At 31.4% G+C, this 15,657-nt stretch overlaps 2 protein-coding genes across 2 annotated transcripts; both read left to right on the forward strand.

Moving 5' to 3' along the window:
* The first annotated feature begins 1,131 nt into the window (after positions 1-1,131).
* Positions 1,132-2,638, forward strand: LOC127093378 (alpha carbonic anhydrase 4). The gene is made up of 7 exons (XM_051032303.1): positions 1,132-1,248; positions 1,332-1,549; positions 1,621-1,727; positions 1,826-1,940; positions 2,010-2,174; positions 2,249-2,302; positions 2,386-2,638. Exons 1-7 carry the CDS (start codon positions 1,170-1,172, stop codon positions 2,455-2,457), a joined length of 810 nt encoding a protein of 269 aa, XP_050888260.1. The 5' UTR covers positions 1,132-1,169; the 3' UTR covers positions 2,458-2,638.
* Positions 2,639-3,718: 1,080 nt separating this feature from the next.
* Positions 3,719-5,999, forward strand: LOC127093379 (alpha carbonic anhydrase 7). Its single transcript, XM_051032304.1, has 7 exons — positions 3,719-3,873; positions 3,956-4,173; positions 4,313-4,419; positions 5,300-5,414; positions 5,501-5,665; positions 5,743-5,796; positions 5,880-5,999. Exons 1-7 carry the CDS (start codon positions 3,774-3,776, stop codon positions 5,958-5,960), a joined length of 840 nt encoding a protein of 279 aa, XP_050888261.1. The 5' UTR covers positions 3,719-3,773; the 3' UTR covers positions 5,961-5,999.
* The last annotated feature ends 9,658 nt before the right edge of the window (positions 6,000-15,657 follow it).

The raw sequence follows: 15,657 nt of genomic DNA on the forward strand, positions 1-15,657 counted from the left end.
GATTTCCCTCGTGATGAACCACCAATACAGCCACTTACATATCAATCCAAAATATGTAAATTCAATAGTCAATACATATATTCCAAACATAGCTAAGAAAAACATCTCATCAATTCAACATATTCTAATTCAAGTAAACACACATGTTAACTAGCAACCACACCAAACATCGTCAAGTCATTTAATCAACATGTCAATCAACACATCGAACGCCACTTTAATCAATACACATACAAATCTAAATTAATAAAAAACTTTTCTCACCTCTATAAAAAAAACAAATTTCAATATTTCCAAAAAAAATCCTTTTTAATCTACATAAACTTACACCTGCAAATAATAAAAAATATTCTCACCTCTAAAAGGTGTATCAAAAGGTTTGATTCCTCTTCAAACTTTAAAACATATTATATAATCCTGCGTCTAATGATTTAGAATTTTAATATAGTCAATATTACACTAATCACAACTTTAAACTATAAAAATACATCCAATAAAAAATTAACCAACCCAATACAAAAAGAATATTAACTAATTAATTATCTATGATTAAATCATCTGATTAAAAATGAAATATTATTAATCAAGTAATAATAATATAATATTGGAAAATAATCATATGTCGAAACCAAATTACTGACTATATTTCTTTTTGATATTTAAATGTTAAAATTAAAATTTATAATTAATCATTATCTAATCGCATTACTAATAAAATCTAAAAAAATAAATATTAAAAAGAGATTATTCCTAGCTTTTCTTATTTTCTAATTCAATTAAAGACTTTGGATTCGAATCATACTCTAAATATATAAGTGATTCTCCTCGACTTCAAATATTATACCGATGCATACCGAAGATATATGATTTTAAAAATATAAAACAATATTTTAGATAAATATTTTCTCTTAAATATAAAATTAAAATGGATAGGAAATTTGACTTTCTCTAACAAGAGGAAGCTATGTAAAGAAAGCCAATAAAGGAAATAATAATTACAAATTCCTATATGTCCTCTACTATTGAAAACAAGAATGCAGATCCTATAATCTCTCCTATAATAGCTTGCATGTCACCACTCCAATACCCATCCTTCTATAAAATATCTCTTTTTGTTTTCCTCTTCCATTATTCATCCATATCTTCCTCCCCTTTTACTTGAAATCAAGATGAGACCCCTTTCAAATCTTCTAATACTAGTAACTATCCTTCTCCTTTCAACAAAATGGACCATAGCAGAAGAAGTTGGTGAGAAAGATCAACTTTTTGTTTCCTCATCCTATTATGTTGTATGATTTAAGTAAATTTAAGATTTATGTAAAATTGCGCAGCCGATGAGCATCCATTTGATTACGTAGAAGGGAGCAAAAAGGGTCCTCCATTTTGGGGAGAATTGAACAAGGATTGGGCAGCATGTAAGATTGGAAAAATGCAATCTCCAATTGATTTGTCAAGTGACAGAGTGAGGGTAGTTCCAGAGTCAGGAATATTAAAGAGGAATTATAAGCCTCAGAATGCTACTCTCAGAAATAGAGGTCATGATATTCAGGTAACTCATAGACATTAAAAATACATGGGATATATTATTGATTGATAGCGTATTTTACTCAAATGATGCAGATAAAATGGGTGGCAGACGCAGGATCAATAGTTATTGATGGAATAGATTTTTTCCTACATCAAGCCCACTGGCATTCACCTGCTGAACATACCATCAATGGAACCAAGTTTGTGTTTTCTTCACCTTGAAGATATCAACTTTTGTCATAGTATTTTATCCATAACGATCTTTCTATCCAACTCATTAATCTCAAAATATTATTAGATATGATGCGGAGCTACACATGGTACATGAAAGTGCAATGATAAATGGGAAAATCCAGATTGTTGTTATAGGAGTTCTATATCAGTTTGGTCCACCAGATCCTCTTCTCGAAAAGGTAACATTATTTAATTAGAACATTTAATTAATTAATTAGATTAATTATTTATACTTGCAACAATTTCAGTTGTCAAAACACATACAATCCATGGTGAATACTGAAGCAGAAATGCCTATGGGAGTGATTAATCCCTCCGAATTCCCTTATCGTGGAAATAAATATTACAGATACACTGGCTCTCTCACGGTTCCTCCTTGCACTGAAGGTGTCATTTGGATTATGAATCAAGAGGTACTAATTAAAATCTAAAATATATTGAATATGTTAAACCATTGAATTAACCTTTAAACTTTGATGATCATCAGATAGGACATGTGAGTAAAGAACAGGTGGCATTACTTAGGGATGCTGTTCATGATGTAAGTATTCTAATTTTGTGCAGTTTGTTAAAATGAATCATTTATTTATAATTTTTACTTACTTGTGGACCACTCTATTGCAGTATGCAACGATGAATAATAGACCTTTGCAACTCCACAATGGAAGATTCGTAGATTTCTATGACCCAAAATGATGCCATGAACAATATAGTAACATTTCTAGCATTTTGTTATGTTAGATTTCACTTTTTTTTAATTCATATTTTATAGTAACTTATATTTGGCAGTACCAATCATTGTAGCTTACAGTGTATAAGCTCAAATTAATAAAAAAATTGTTTCGTGACTGTTTTTCTGTCACGGGATTATAGCTTTTATAACTCTATTTCTAACTGCATTTGAATTTTTAATGTATAATTTATCATTTTTCTTCTTTTATTTGTATTCTAAGTTTTACTTGACTTGTTTCCAGGATTAGAATTACATTTTTGAGATCAGAAAATGCAACAATTCCATTTTTTTAAAATTCTTTAAAATTATTCTCAATGTATTTTTTATTTCATAAAAGATTATTATACATAGTCTTTTTCATAATTATTCTCTTGTTTAAAGAATGAAAATCAAATATTCTCATAAATTTTTTAACTAATTACAACTTTTAACTACTATTCACATTTATTTTTTAAAATAACATATTATATAACCCTTTGAAAGCGTCTAATCGCGTCTAATGATTTAGGATTTTTAATATATCCATTATTAAACTAATCACAACTTTAAACTATAAAAATACATCCAATAAAAAAACTAACCAACTCAATACAAAAAAAAAATATTAACTAATTAATTACCTACTATTGAATCATTTGATTAAAAATAAAATATTATTAATCGAGTAATTATAATATAATATTGGAAAATAATCATATGTCAAAACCAATGATTATATTTACTTTTCATATTTAAATATTAAAATTAAAATTTATAATAATCATTATCTAATGGTATTACTAGTAAAGTCTAACAAAATAAATGTTAAAAAAAGAGTGTTGAAAAGAGATTATTCCTAATCTTACTCATTTTCTAATTCAATTAGAGTTACGATTCAAATCGTAATGTGGTTCTCCTCGACTTTAAAGATTATATTCTACATTTTAAGTTGTATTTAGAAATATATGATTTCAAAAATATAAAACAATATTTTAGATAAATATTTTCTCTTAAATATAAAATTAAAATGGATAGGAAATTTCACTTTCTCTAACAAGAGGAATCTATGTAAAGAAAGCCAATAAAAGAAATAATAATTACAAATTCCTACAAGTCCTCCACTATTGAAAACAAGAATGCAGATCCTATAATCTTTCCTATAATAGCTTGCATGACACTAGGCTGACAATTAATCCTCCAATACTCTTCCTTCTATAAAATATATCCTTTTGTTTTCCTCTTCCATTATTCATTCAAGTTTTCCAGGTCCAAATTTTCCACCCTTTTGATTGATATCAAAATGAAACACAGCAAAATAGTCACAAAGTTCCATTCAAATCTTCCAATACTAGTAACTATCCTTCTCCTCTCAACAAAATGGACCATAGCACAAGAAGTTGGTGAGAAAGATCAACTTTTTGTTTCCTCATCCTATTATGTTGTATGATTTAAGTAATTTGAGATCTATGTAAAATTGCGCAGAGGATGAGCTTCCATTTGATTACGTAGAAGGGAGCAAAAAGGGTCCTTCACATTGGGGTGAATTGAAGAAGGAATGGAAAGCATGTAAGATTGGAAAAATGCAATCTCCAATTGATATATCAAGTGACAGATTGAGGTTAGCTCCAAAGTTAGGAAGATTAAAGATAAATTATAAGGCTCAGAATGCTACTCTGAAAAATAGAGGTCATGATATTGAGGTAACTAATAAAAAAAATAGCATAGACATTGTTAGTTTGTTTAGATTAAAAATCACGCATATCTTTTGCGAATAAAATACATGGGATATATTATTGATTGATAGCGTATTTTACTAAGAATTTAAAATAAATGATGCAGGTGAAATGGCTGGGAAACGCAGGAACAATAGATATCAATGGAGTAAATTTTTTCCTACATCAAGCCCACTGGCATTCACCTGCTGAACATACCATCAATGGATCCAAGTTTGTGTTTTCTTCACAATATTCATTTATATTTATTATAATACTGGCTATATTATAAACAAATAAAATGTTTTTTAATGATAACTTATTAGAATCATGCTAACCGGTGTCCGGGACATTGAGTAAGAATTTCAAATACGGAAAATATTATAAGTTTAGTTCATTCAATACACACAAGATTCTTTAAAATTGTTAACTATTTATGTTTTCAATGCATTGAATACAAATATTTTAAAAAAATATATATATTTTTAGTCTCTTAAACATGCTCACCTTATGGTTTTAAATTGTGGTTGCGGTCGCGGATGCGGTTACGCGTGTTGCGATTGCGTCCATTGCGGTCATTGCGGTGTGAACTTTTATTGAAAGATATTTAAAATACACCATTAAAAAAAATTTGATGTTAATCTTTTACATTACAAATGAGATGTAAATTGAGGTTTTTGGTTCTCAAACTTTGAATTAGGATGAAAACATGTGAAGAAACATTGGTGAAGTTGTTCGATGCGAAGTCTAATGTGGTTAAACGCATGATTTCAAATCACACTGCAATTACGGCTTGATGCGGGTGCAGAGACTACCGCATCAACAATATTACATTGCAGACCGCAATTTAAAACCATGTCTCACTTTACCTTTTTAATCTCTTAAGCAATGTTCCGGGACACTTGTTGGCATTTTCCAACTTATTAGTATTAGAATTTGAATTTTAAAAGAGATCAACTATATATATTAACTTTTGTCATAGTGGTTTATCCATGACCATTCTTCTATTCAATTAGTTAATCTCGAAATATTTTTTAATAACTTATCTATAGTCTTTTTAGGTCTTTCTTTTTCTTTAATATTCAAATAAAATATTCGTTAACACTTATATTAGGTATGATGTGGAACTACACATGGTGCATGAGAGCGCAATGATAAATGGGAAAACCCAGATTGCTGTTGTTGGAGTTCTATATAAGTTTGGTCAACCAGATCGTCTTCTCGAAAAGGTAACATTATTTTGATAACTAATAATTATAATTAGAACACTTAATTAATTAATTTGATTAATTATTTATACTTGCAACAATTTCAGTTGTCAAAACACATAAAATCCATGGTGAATACTGAAGCAGAAAAGCTTATGGGAGTGATTAATCCCACCGAATTCCTTCGACGGGGAAATAAATATTACAAATATATTGGCTCTCTCACTGTTCCTCCTTGCACTGAAGGTGTAATTTGGATTATCAATAAAAAGGTACTAATTAAAATCTAAAATATATTGAATATGATAAACTATTTTACGTTGAACCTTTAAACTTTGATGATCATCAGATAGGACATGTGTGTAAAGGACAGGTGGCATTACTTAGAGATGCTGTTCATGATGTAAGTATTCTAATTTTGTGCAGTTTGCTAAAATGAATCATTTATTTGTAATTTTTACTTACTTGTGGACCACTCTATTGCAGCATGCAACGATGAATAATAGACCTTTGCAACTCCACAATGGAAGATTCATACAATACTATGACCCAAAAAAGAAGACATGAAAAATATAGTTACAATATAGTAATATTTCTAGCATTTTGTTCGGTAGGATTTCACTTTTTTACGATTCATCTTTTATAGTTAGGTATATTTCGCAGTACCAATAAGTAGGTTTATAGCTTATGGTGTATAACTCAAATTAATAAAAAAAATTGTTTCGTGACTGTTTTTTCTGTCACAGGATTATAGTTTTTATTATTCTATTTCTAACTGCATTTGAATTTTTAATGTAGAATATATCATTTTTTTTCTTTTATTTTTATTCTTAGTATTATTTGACTCATCTTCCACTTAGGAAGGATAATTTGAGTTATCTTCAACGAATACCTGCAAATTTATCCATAATGGATAGCATAAAAACCCGTCAAAATGTATACGGGCATGAATTCGAATAATTACCCATAAAAATAGGCGGGTACGGATGCGGATATGAGCACTTTGGTACTCACCCCGCCTCGTACCCACACATTATATATTTATGTTTTTTTTATTTATATTTATATATTTTAGATGATATTATTATATAAAAATGTATGTCTATCGATTATAAAACGTATATCAATGTTAATTATTACGTATTTAAAATATGTGTTCGTTTATTTCAATTATAAATTATTTGAATTTTTTTTAATATTTTTAAATATTTAAAACTATATAATATTTTATAATTTATCTATTTATTTTAAATAAAAATGTGGATCACGATTACCGAGATACTTTATGAATACTTAAAATATATTTTATAAAGTGATAAGTATCCTAAATAATTTGTTAAATTAAATTCCCATTAATAACATTCCTATAACAATTTTTTAGATGGTAAATTTAATCCATCAAACATAGACATTCATAGTTTTGGATAAGCATTTCCACCGATGTTTTCACTTTCTAATGCACTTTCTATTGTGATTTTGTGAAGTTAGAAACTAAGTAAGCTTCTAGTGCAACTGTGGTTTTTTAACGTGAAGTAAAAAGCGTTTTTTAACGTGAAGTAAAAAAGCCAACCAAATATATACTAACTTTATAAGATTAAGCGTTCACCTATTTAATGATACAATGAATTTGACATTGAAAATGCAACAGTAATTTTTGAATTTGAATATGATTTTTATATTAAAATTTGTTGGTCATCTTACTTTTAGATAAATGTATTTAGATATAAATCATTTTACATCCAATTTTTTTAACTAGAATGAATTCTAAATTAATTCATTCATAATCAATTTTCGCTTAACTAAACATACATTTAATTGAGTTTAGTATAATTGACGTTAATATAATTGAGTTTAACATAATTGATTTATGTTTGGTTACAATAATAATATAGAAGTGATTATTATCAATTAATGTTGTTTGAAATTTTTTTATTAAAATTGATTTTGAATGTATAATTATCAAAATAATAATAAATTCTAATACAAAGCAAAAGGAAAGAAACAATTGATAAAAATCAAGGAGGGTAACAAAGAAAAATTAAAAAGAGTTCTAACAACTAAAATATAATAAATGTAAAAATGATTCTTACTAACCTTAAAAGCTATGAATTGTAACTTCTAAGAGAATTGATTTTGTAGCATGAGGATTGATTTTAGAGAAAAATCCAAAAAAAAAGGTCAGTTTTCACATTGAAGTGGAACATAAGTGGTTTTGGGCTAGGAAAAGTCAATCTAAACATGCACCGAGGATGCTTGTGAATTCAAAAAAATTCTCAATCACCAAAGAGCATCATGATTTCTGGGATTCACCGAAATTGTCTCCTCTAACTTTGAGATAGCGTCTTATATACGCAGACAAAAGTATTCTCATAACCCACAAGTTGTATTGCTATGTGGCCAAAAAAATTGACTCCATACATTCTTGATAATGTTCGTCTTACCGCGGAAGTAACCTAAAGAAATGAGTTTTTGAATAGATCGTATATCGGGATTGGAAATTTTTGATACATCGGAGCCTATGGCATTGATAAGAGGGGAGAGGGTCGATTCTGACTCCTTTGTCGCGAAGTGGTTCAGGTATTGAAACCTTGGGCTCACCGCTGTTAGAGGTACAAGCATCAGAAGTCGGACATTAAAGCTTCTTTTTGTTAAATTTGTTTGTCTTCCTAGTTTCACACTCTGTTGTACCATCAGGTCGCTACGTTAGTGGGTAAGGTATCCTCGGAGGGTGATCCTTTTCGGAGATTAATTCGTACTCGAAGCATATTTCGATGGAGATCATTCTCTGACGAGGTTGTTTCCGACAATAAGGATGAATGTTCTAGATCTCTCTAATCATATTTTGATGGAGATCATTCTCCCATGAGGTTGTTTCCAGCAATAAGGATAGACATTCTAGATCTCTGTGGTTGTCAATGGAATAATGTGAAAAAGGAAGAAACTCATCTTTATTGATGAAATAGTGATAATTTTCACACATTGAATGTGATATATATATATATATATATATATATATATATATATATATATATATATATATATATATATATATATATATATATATATATATATATATATATATATATATTCAATATAGATATAGATCAAAGGAAGTTAGCTCACTATATAAGTAATTAACTTCCTAACAAATTAACTAAGTATCGAAAATATAGAAAAACATGAAACTTCTATCAGGTAACTAGTATAACTAACACCCCCCCCCCCCCCCCCCTTTTCAAGTTAGACTATGGATGTCACATAGACCCAATTTGGACATGTTGGCAAGGAAAGGTGTTTGCCATAAAAGGCTTGGTGAAGGCATCTGCAAGTTGATTGAAGTTGTTGGCAGGTAGAAGAAGGATGACCTTATTTTGAATTTTCTCTCGAATGATATGGCAATCTATTATATGTTTGTTTATTTATTGAAAATAGGGTTATGTGCCAAGTATATGGTCAATTTTCTATCACAATAGATAGAAGGGGGTTGAGGTAGAGTTATGCAAAAAACAGAGATGAGATTGTGAGGCCATTGGAGTTTACATGTGAGAGAGGCAAGGGCTCGATATTGTGCCTTAGTGGATGACCTTGAAATTGTATTCTGCTTTTTGGATTTCTAAGATATGAGAGTGGTTCCTAGAAAGACACAATAATCAATGATGGATTTCCTAAAATCAAGACATCTGGCCCTATCAAAGTCTGCAAAGCCATCAAGTTTGTCTAGAGGAGTGCTAAAGTAGAAGGCGCATTTGCGTGGTGGTGATTTGAGATACTTGAGAATAGTGGTTGCTGCAGTGAAATGAGGAGTCAAAGGTTTTGATATTAATTGGCTTAGATGTTGTATAGAAAATAAAATATTATGCCTTGTGTGAGTAAGATAGAGAATTCTTTCAATGAGTCTTCTATAGAAAGCATGGTCTTTTAGAGGAGTTCCTTCATGTTGGGAAAGTTTGGTGGTAGGATTGATGGGTATGATAGATGGCTTGGCTCCCAAGTAACTTGTGTCCTCAAGCCATTCAAGGGTATATTTCATCTAGTTAGCTATAATGTCTTCATTTGATCTTGCAATTTCAAGGCCAATGAAGAATATGAGTTTGCTAAGATCTTTGATGCAAAAAAATTGGTCAAGAAAGTGTTTAACATTTTTAATTTATGTCAAGCAATTGCCAGCAAGCACTATATCATCAACATATACCATAAGTGTTGTAAATGAATTGGCATTTGATTTTAGGTAGAAAGAGTGATCTGCATATGATTGTTTGTATCCCAAATTAAGGTTTAGGACAATTTTGAATACCATTGTCCGCTTTCTTGTTCAAATCATAAATAGATTTTTGAATATTGATCACTTTATGAGGATTATAATTGGATGCATGATGACCATGAGGTGGAGTCATATAAACTTCCTCATTGAGCTCACCATGCAAAAAGGCATTGTTGATATTTAATTGTTGAATTTGCCAATGATTGATGGCAACTAAGGCAAGAAAAACCATGAATGTGGTAAGTTTTAAAACAAGAGAAAAAATGTGTTAAAGTAATCAACTCCTTCCATCTAAGTATATCCTTTGACTACTAGTCTGGTTTTTTGCCTTTCAATAATGTCATCAACATTGTTCTTGATTTTGTAAACCCACTTGCAACCAATAATATTTTTACCTAATGGAATATTAACTAGTGACCAAGTATGATTTTGATCAAGAGAAAGTAACTTAGTCTCCATGGTTTGGTTCCAACAATCAAATTGAGAGGATTGTTTATAGGTCTTTGGTTCAATATGAATGGAAATGGAACAACCAAAAGCTTGAGATGAAGGTGTGCAATGTTGATAAGAAATAACATATGATAATAGATATGAAATATGATTATGTGAAACATGATTAGCATGTAAAACAAAATTATAGTGAAATTCTTGCAAATATGTAGGTTGTCTTACTAAACTAGTTGACTTTATTAAAAGCAAAGATGTAACATGTATTTCATTGCTAGAAGTATCAGAAGAAGATAGGTTCAGTGTGATAAAGGAGTAAGGTCAAGATCAGTAGGAGTGGTGGTTTGGTGAAGGTGTTTAGGGATAGGTTCAGTAGGATTATCTTGTTGAGATTGATTATTAGTTAGAGGCCATATTGATCAGGCAAAGGTTTAGGATTGTGATTATCTAGTATAGGGATAGGTTCGGAAGTGGAAGAAGAAGAGTCCTTTTAGTTCCCTTATTTTAGAACTCAGTTTTATGGTTCCTCAACTTTACATCCCTTGAGATTTTGTTGACTCTCATTCACTTTTGGGCACGTGGTAGTAATGACTAAGATATAAAATCAATCCAACATCCAAAGACCCATTGCCATCCCAAACCACGTAAAAGGCAATACATGTTTAAGTTTTATAAAACTTTATATACTATGTAAACAAACCAATGTGGGACTTATACACTACACTATCAAATGTAGTTTTTTCCCTACATCACCATTGAAAGGAAACACATTAAGTGCAGCACTGCAAAAACCATATACTTCTTTCCCACAACGTCTCTCATACGTTGTACAAAAGAACATTTCGGTAGTGAAAAATGATTCTTTTATGCTCTGTTCTTTCATCACAACAAGTTCACTGCATCAACAAGGATAATGAAAAATGAGTTTTCTCACTACGTCACCAACAAGTTCCAAACTAATGGAAGGGCATTCTAAACTGCAACATTCATAATCAGATTATATGAAATGTGGTGAGCTAAAAGACCTTAATTATAGGCATGCCAATTCTATTAAATATATCAAAATGCTATAATAGTTTTAAAAAGCAAATCCATGGCGGAAGCTTTAAAAACCAAAATGTGTCATCACATAGACAAGTTATATTATAAGAAGAAAAATGGGAAATAGTATATTCACAATTCACAATTCACAATTTCCAATCTGGTAGTAATATAATTATTGTACCTGAGAGGTAGAAAAGGTTTATGATATTCGTCTATAATGTTCATATAATGTTGGGTCAGGCATCCTAACCAAATCTGTTTGTCATATCTTCTTTTTCCTTTTAATAACTCGAGAAGTGTTAATACTACCGCGCACAACTAACCAAATGATTTCCGTTGACTACAACGGACGTGAGGATATGACAAATATATTCCCCTTACGTAATCGACTCTCGAACCCTAATTTGGTTGTGACGACCATAATCATTGTCGTTCTTTTAAGGGTTCTATCGATATTTTTCCTTTCCCTCTTTAGGAATAAATAAAGTTCGGTGACGACTCTTTTAAATCAATACCGCGAACGTGCTATTGCGCTTCGCAAAGTCGTGTTCTCATTTTTCGAGATACGACAATTAGTCACCTCATCAATTATTCCATTGGCTTCTTAATACAATTCAACCGAAAATCAGTCCTCAAATCACTCATCCTTAATAATATCTAATCAAAGTATTTCTCAAGTCCCTACAACACAACTTGATTCATCAAATCAAGTTATCATAAATACATCACAGACTTCCACACGACACCCAGATCATGAACCTACACCTAGGCATTATATATCATCATGCCTAACTAATTTGCATAGCAAGGCATCTTAAAGCTCTTCAACTTCTTTAGATCTCTATATCACCAACTCTTCTAACTCATGTCACCTTCTTCCATAATCAATCCTAGTCCATACCATCTCCATCAACAATCATTCTATGATGACAAGAGCTAAAGTTGGTCACTCTCGACCAAAAGATTTCATTGTTTATTTAGAACCTACTACTGCAAAACAAGCCTTAGCACATCCTGAGTGGTTCAATGCCATGAAATATAAATATAACTCATTGCTAATGAATGGGACCTAGCCTCTAACTAAAATCCCACCACATAGAAAAATAATTGGATGTAAGTGGGTCTTCAAGTTGAAAGAGAATCCATATGGCCCAATCCACAAATATAAAGCTAGACTTGTGGCTAAAGGATTCCATCAATAAGAAGGCTTTGATTTTCATGAGACCTTTTCACCGGTGGTGAAGCCTACTACAATTAGAATCATCATGAGATTAGCATTTACCTTCAAATGGGATATTCAACAAATTGACATCAATAATGCCTTCTTAAATGGTGATATTAAAGAGGAAGTGTACATGCACCAACCTCCAGTGTTTGTAGACAACAATGCTACCATGCAAGCTCAAAAAGACGATATATGGTTCAAACAAGTCCCTCGACTTGGTATGAAAAGCTTCATCAGGGTCTATTACAATATGGATTCAGTTTCAGCAAATGTGATCATTCACTCTTCATCTATACAAAATAAAATTCCACGCTTTATACTTTGGTGCATGTTGATGATATATTGATCACATGTAGATCTCCTCAGCCGGTACACAATTTGATCTCCAAACTACATCACAAGTTTACTCTTAAAAAATTAGGTGAGGCAAACTACTTTTTGGGAATTAAGGTACATGAGCAACAAAGAGGTGTTATTCTCCTACCTCAAACTAAGTATATCATAGACTTGTTGAACAAGGCAAATATGGAAGGTGTGAATGGAGTAAACACTACAATGGCCAGTCAATGCAAATTAAGCAAACATGGAACAAATGTTATACTTGATCCATCACACTACAAGACCATTGTTGGAGCGCTACAATATGTGACACTAACCCGGCCATACATTGCTTATAGTGTGAATAAAGCATGTTAATTCATGTCATAACCCCTTGAATTCCACTGGAGTATTGTCAAACGAATTCTTTGATACCTTAGTGGCTCTGTGTTGGTGTAAGCCCTAGAGGCCAATACTTTTGGTACTTGTATCGAATAATAAAAGGCTTTTTCTTTATTATGGTTGATTAATAAAGTCCCTGGAATAGATAGTCCGTTTAATGTATTAAGTGTGACTTAATCATGAGAACACATTAAACATAAGGACACTATTCTTAAAGTATCCGTAGTCGAGCTTTAGTGTGAAGTGGGATAACATTAAAGCATTAAGACTATTATGTTTGTAGACTGATGATCACATCTCATGGATCATGGATAAAGATTTATCAAGTCTTAAACATAGGTATGAATATTAGGAGTAATATTTATACCGGATTGACCCGCTATGAGAATACTATATAGAAAGTTATGCAAAGTGTCATAAGTTATTCTCATGGTGATAATAGTGTATTCCACTCTTCGACTTGAAACCACTATGGACCCTAGATGTAGAGTCGAGTGCTTTATTGCTGATCCAACGTTGTCCGTAACTGGATAACCATAAAGACAGTTGATGGGTACTCCACGAAGCATGCTGAGGGACATGAGTGACCTAGATGGAATTTGCCCATCCTGCATAATAGGATAAATGTTTATGGGTCCAATATTGAACTGAACAAGGATGACACGGTCTATGTCTTGTGTTCAATATAGACATAAGGGCAAAAGGGTAATTATACACATAATTATTATCATAGAAGGAATTGTCAGATCACTTGACATTTTCGTGTCTTGGGTAGCAGTGATGTGTTGCTAGATACCGCTCACTGTTTATTATGTTAAATGCGTGATTTAATATAATTGCCAACGTCACGAAAACCTACAGGGTCACACACAAAGGACGGATTGATGAGAGATAGAGTAACTAAGGAATACCGTAAGGTACGGTGCCCTTAAGTGAATTATAGAACATCGTAAGGTACGGTGTACTTGAGTAGAATACGAAATATGGTAAGGTACAATGGGCTTAAGTGATTTTTGGCATATTATAAGATATGGACCAAAATACACTTAAGTGGGCTTTTAGCTTGAAGCCCACACAAGTGGTTCTATAAATATAACCCTTGTGCAGAAGCATTCATTGCGGTTGCATTATTTTCGTTTTCTCTCACTCTCTCTCTCTCACTCAAAGCCTTCATTCGTACCAGCTAGCACTGAGATTGAAGGAACCCGTTCGTGTGGACTGAGTAGAGACGTTGTCATCGTTCAACGTTCGTGATCGCTTCGTGGATCTGCATCAAAGGTTTTGATCGTCACAAGAGATCTGCACCAAAGGTTTCGATCATCACAAGAGGTAAATATTCTATCACTGATCATGACCATTCGTAAGGATCTCTAAAGGAGAAATTTTAATTTCCGCTGCGTTTTGGATCGCAATTCTCCTTCACTCTGCACATCATGGTTTAATATTAAAGTTAATTGATCCAATGCATAAGTTGGTTATTTGTGCCTAAAATGATTCAGATTGGGCTAGTGACCCTGATGATAGGAGGTCTACTTCCAGCTCATCTGTGTTCTTTTAGAGTAAGTTGATCATCATATATATATATATATATATATATATATATATATATATATATATATATATATATATATATATATATATATTAGGCTCTGTTTGATAAGCCACATTTTCGAACTTATAGCGTATAGCTTATAGTTTATAAACTCATATGACAATTTAGATATGTTAGGCAACAATTCTTTTCATTTATAGCTTATTTTATTAGTAGCTTATAGCTTATTTTTTAGACGTTATTTCAAATAGTATTTTAACTTATAGCTTATAGTTTATCATCTTTTCTTTCATTTTTATCCTTATTATTTTAACAAAAATCCTCTTTTATCTTTTAAAACTTAATTTAATTTAAAATAAAATAAATATATGATAAATATTTTTTCTGTCATTTTACATTTATAAGTTAGTTGAATCGTTATTTTATCAAACACTTCAATTAACTTATCAGTTATCAATCATCAACCATCAGTTATAAACTATAAATTATCCGTCATCAGTCATCAGCCACCAGTCATCAGTCACAACCGTTATTTTTACCAAATAGAGAAAGTTTTTTAATTAAAATTAATTTTAAATAAGCAACTCATTTTTAAAAAATAATAATTGGCGGAGCCAAACTCATTTAAAATTTCTAAGTAAACATAAAGTAAACTTAATTTAATAAAAACACAATATCCTCAATTTTCATTAAGGGTGACAAACGGGCATGTCTGTCATATTTAAGTCCACCACACAAAAGCCCGTAAAATAACGGGATGGGATGGGGTGGGCATATTTGAGAATGAGGGCCTAAAATCTACACCCGTCCTGCAAAATAGTGAGGACTGGACGGGGAAAGTTCGCGAGTATTGCACTTTTTAAGTCTAAAAAAGCAAAAATTTATGTAAATGTTCGCACTTGCAAAAGCACGCGAAGAAAACGGGGCGGGACGGAACGGACATATTAGAGGGTGAGGGCATAAACCCTTGATCTGTCCCGCATTAAAGTGCAGGCAAAATGAGCATGTCCAACGA

This window comes from Lathyrus oleraceus, chromosome 6 (genome assembly GCF_024323335.1).
Source record: "Lathyrus oleraceus cultivar Zhongwan6 chromosome 6, CAAS_Psat_ZW6_1.0, whole genome shotgun sequence".
NCBI classification, from domain to species: Eukaryota; Viridiplantae; Streptophyta; class Magnoliopsida; order Fabales; family Fabaceae; genus Lathyrus; species Lathyrus oleraceus.

Excerpts from the sequence above, each read along its gene's own strand:
- LOC127093378 (XM_051032303.1), top strand. The coding sequence starts at position 1,170 with ATGAGACCCCTTTCAAATCTTCTAATACTAGTAACTATCCTTCTCCTT. Across the intron at positions 1,941-2,009 it reads CAGATCCTCTTCTCGAAAAG|TTGTCAAAACACATACAATC; the intron begins GTAACATTATTT and ends CAACAATTTCAG. Across the intron at positions 2,175-2,248 it reads TTTGGATTATGAATCAAGAG|ATAGGACATGTGAGTAAAGA; the intron begins GTACTAATTAAA and ends GATGATCATCAG.
- LOC127093379 (XM_051032304.1), top strand. The coding sequence starts at position 3,774 with ATGAAACACAGCAAAATAGTCACAAAGTTCCATTCAAATCTTCCAATA. Across the intron at positions 4,174-4,312 it reads ATAGAGGTCATGATATTGAG|GTGAAATGGCTGGGAAACGC; the intron begins GTAACTAATAAA and ends TAAATGATGCAG. Across the intron at positions 4,420-5,299 it reads CATACCATCAATGGATCCAA|GTATGATGTGGAACTACACA; the intron begins GTTTGTGTTTTC and ends CACTTATATTAG.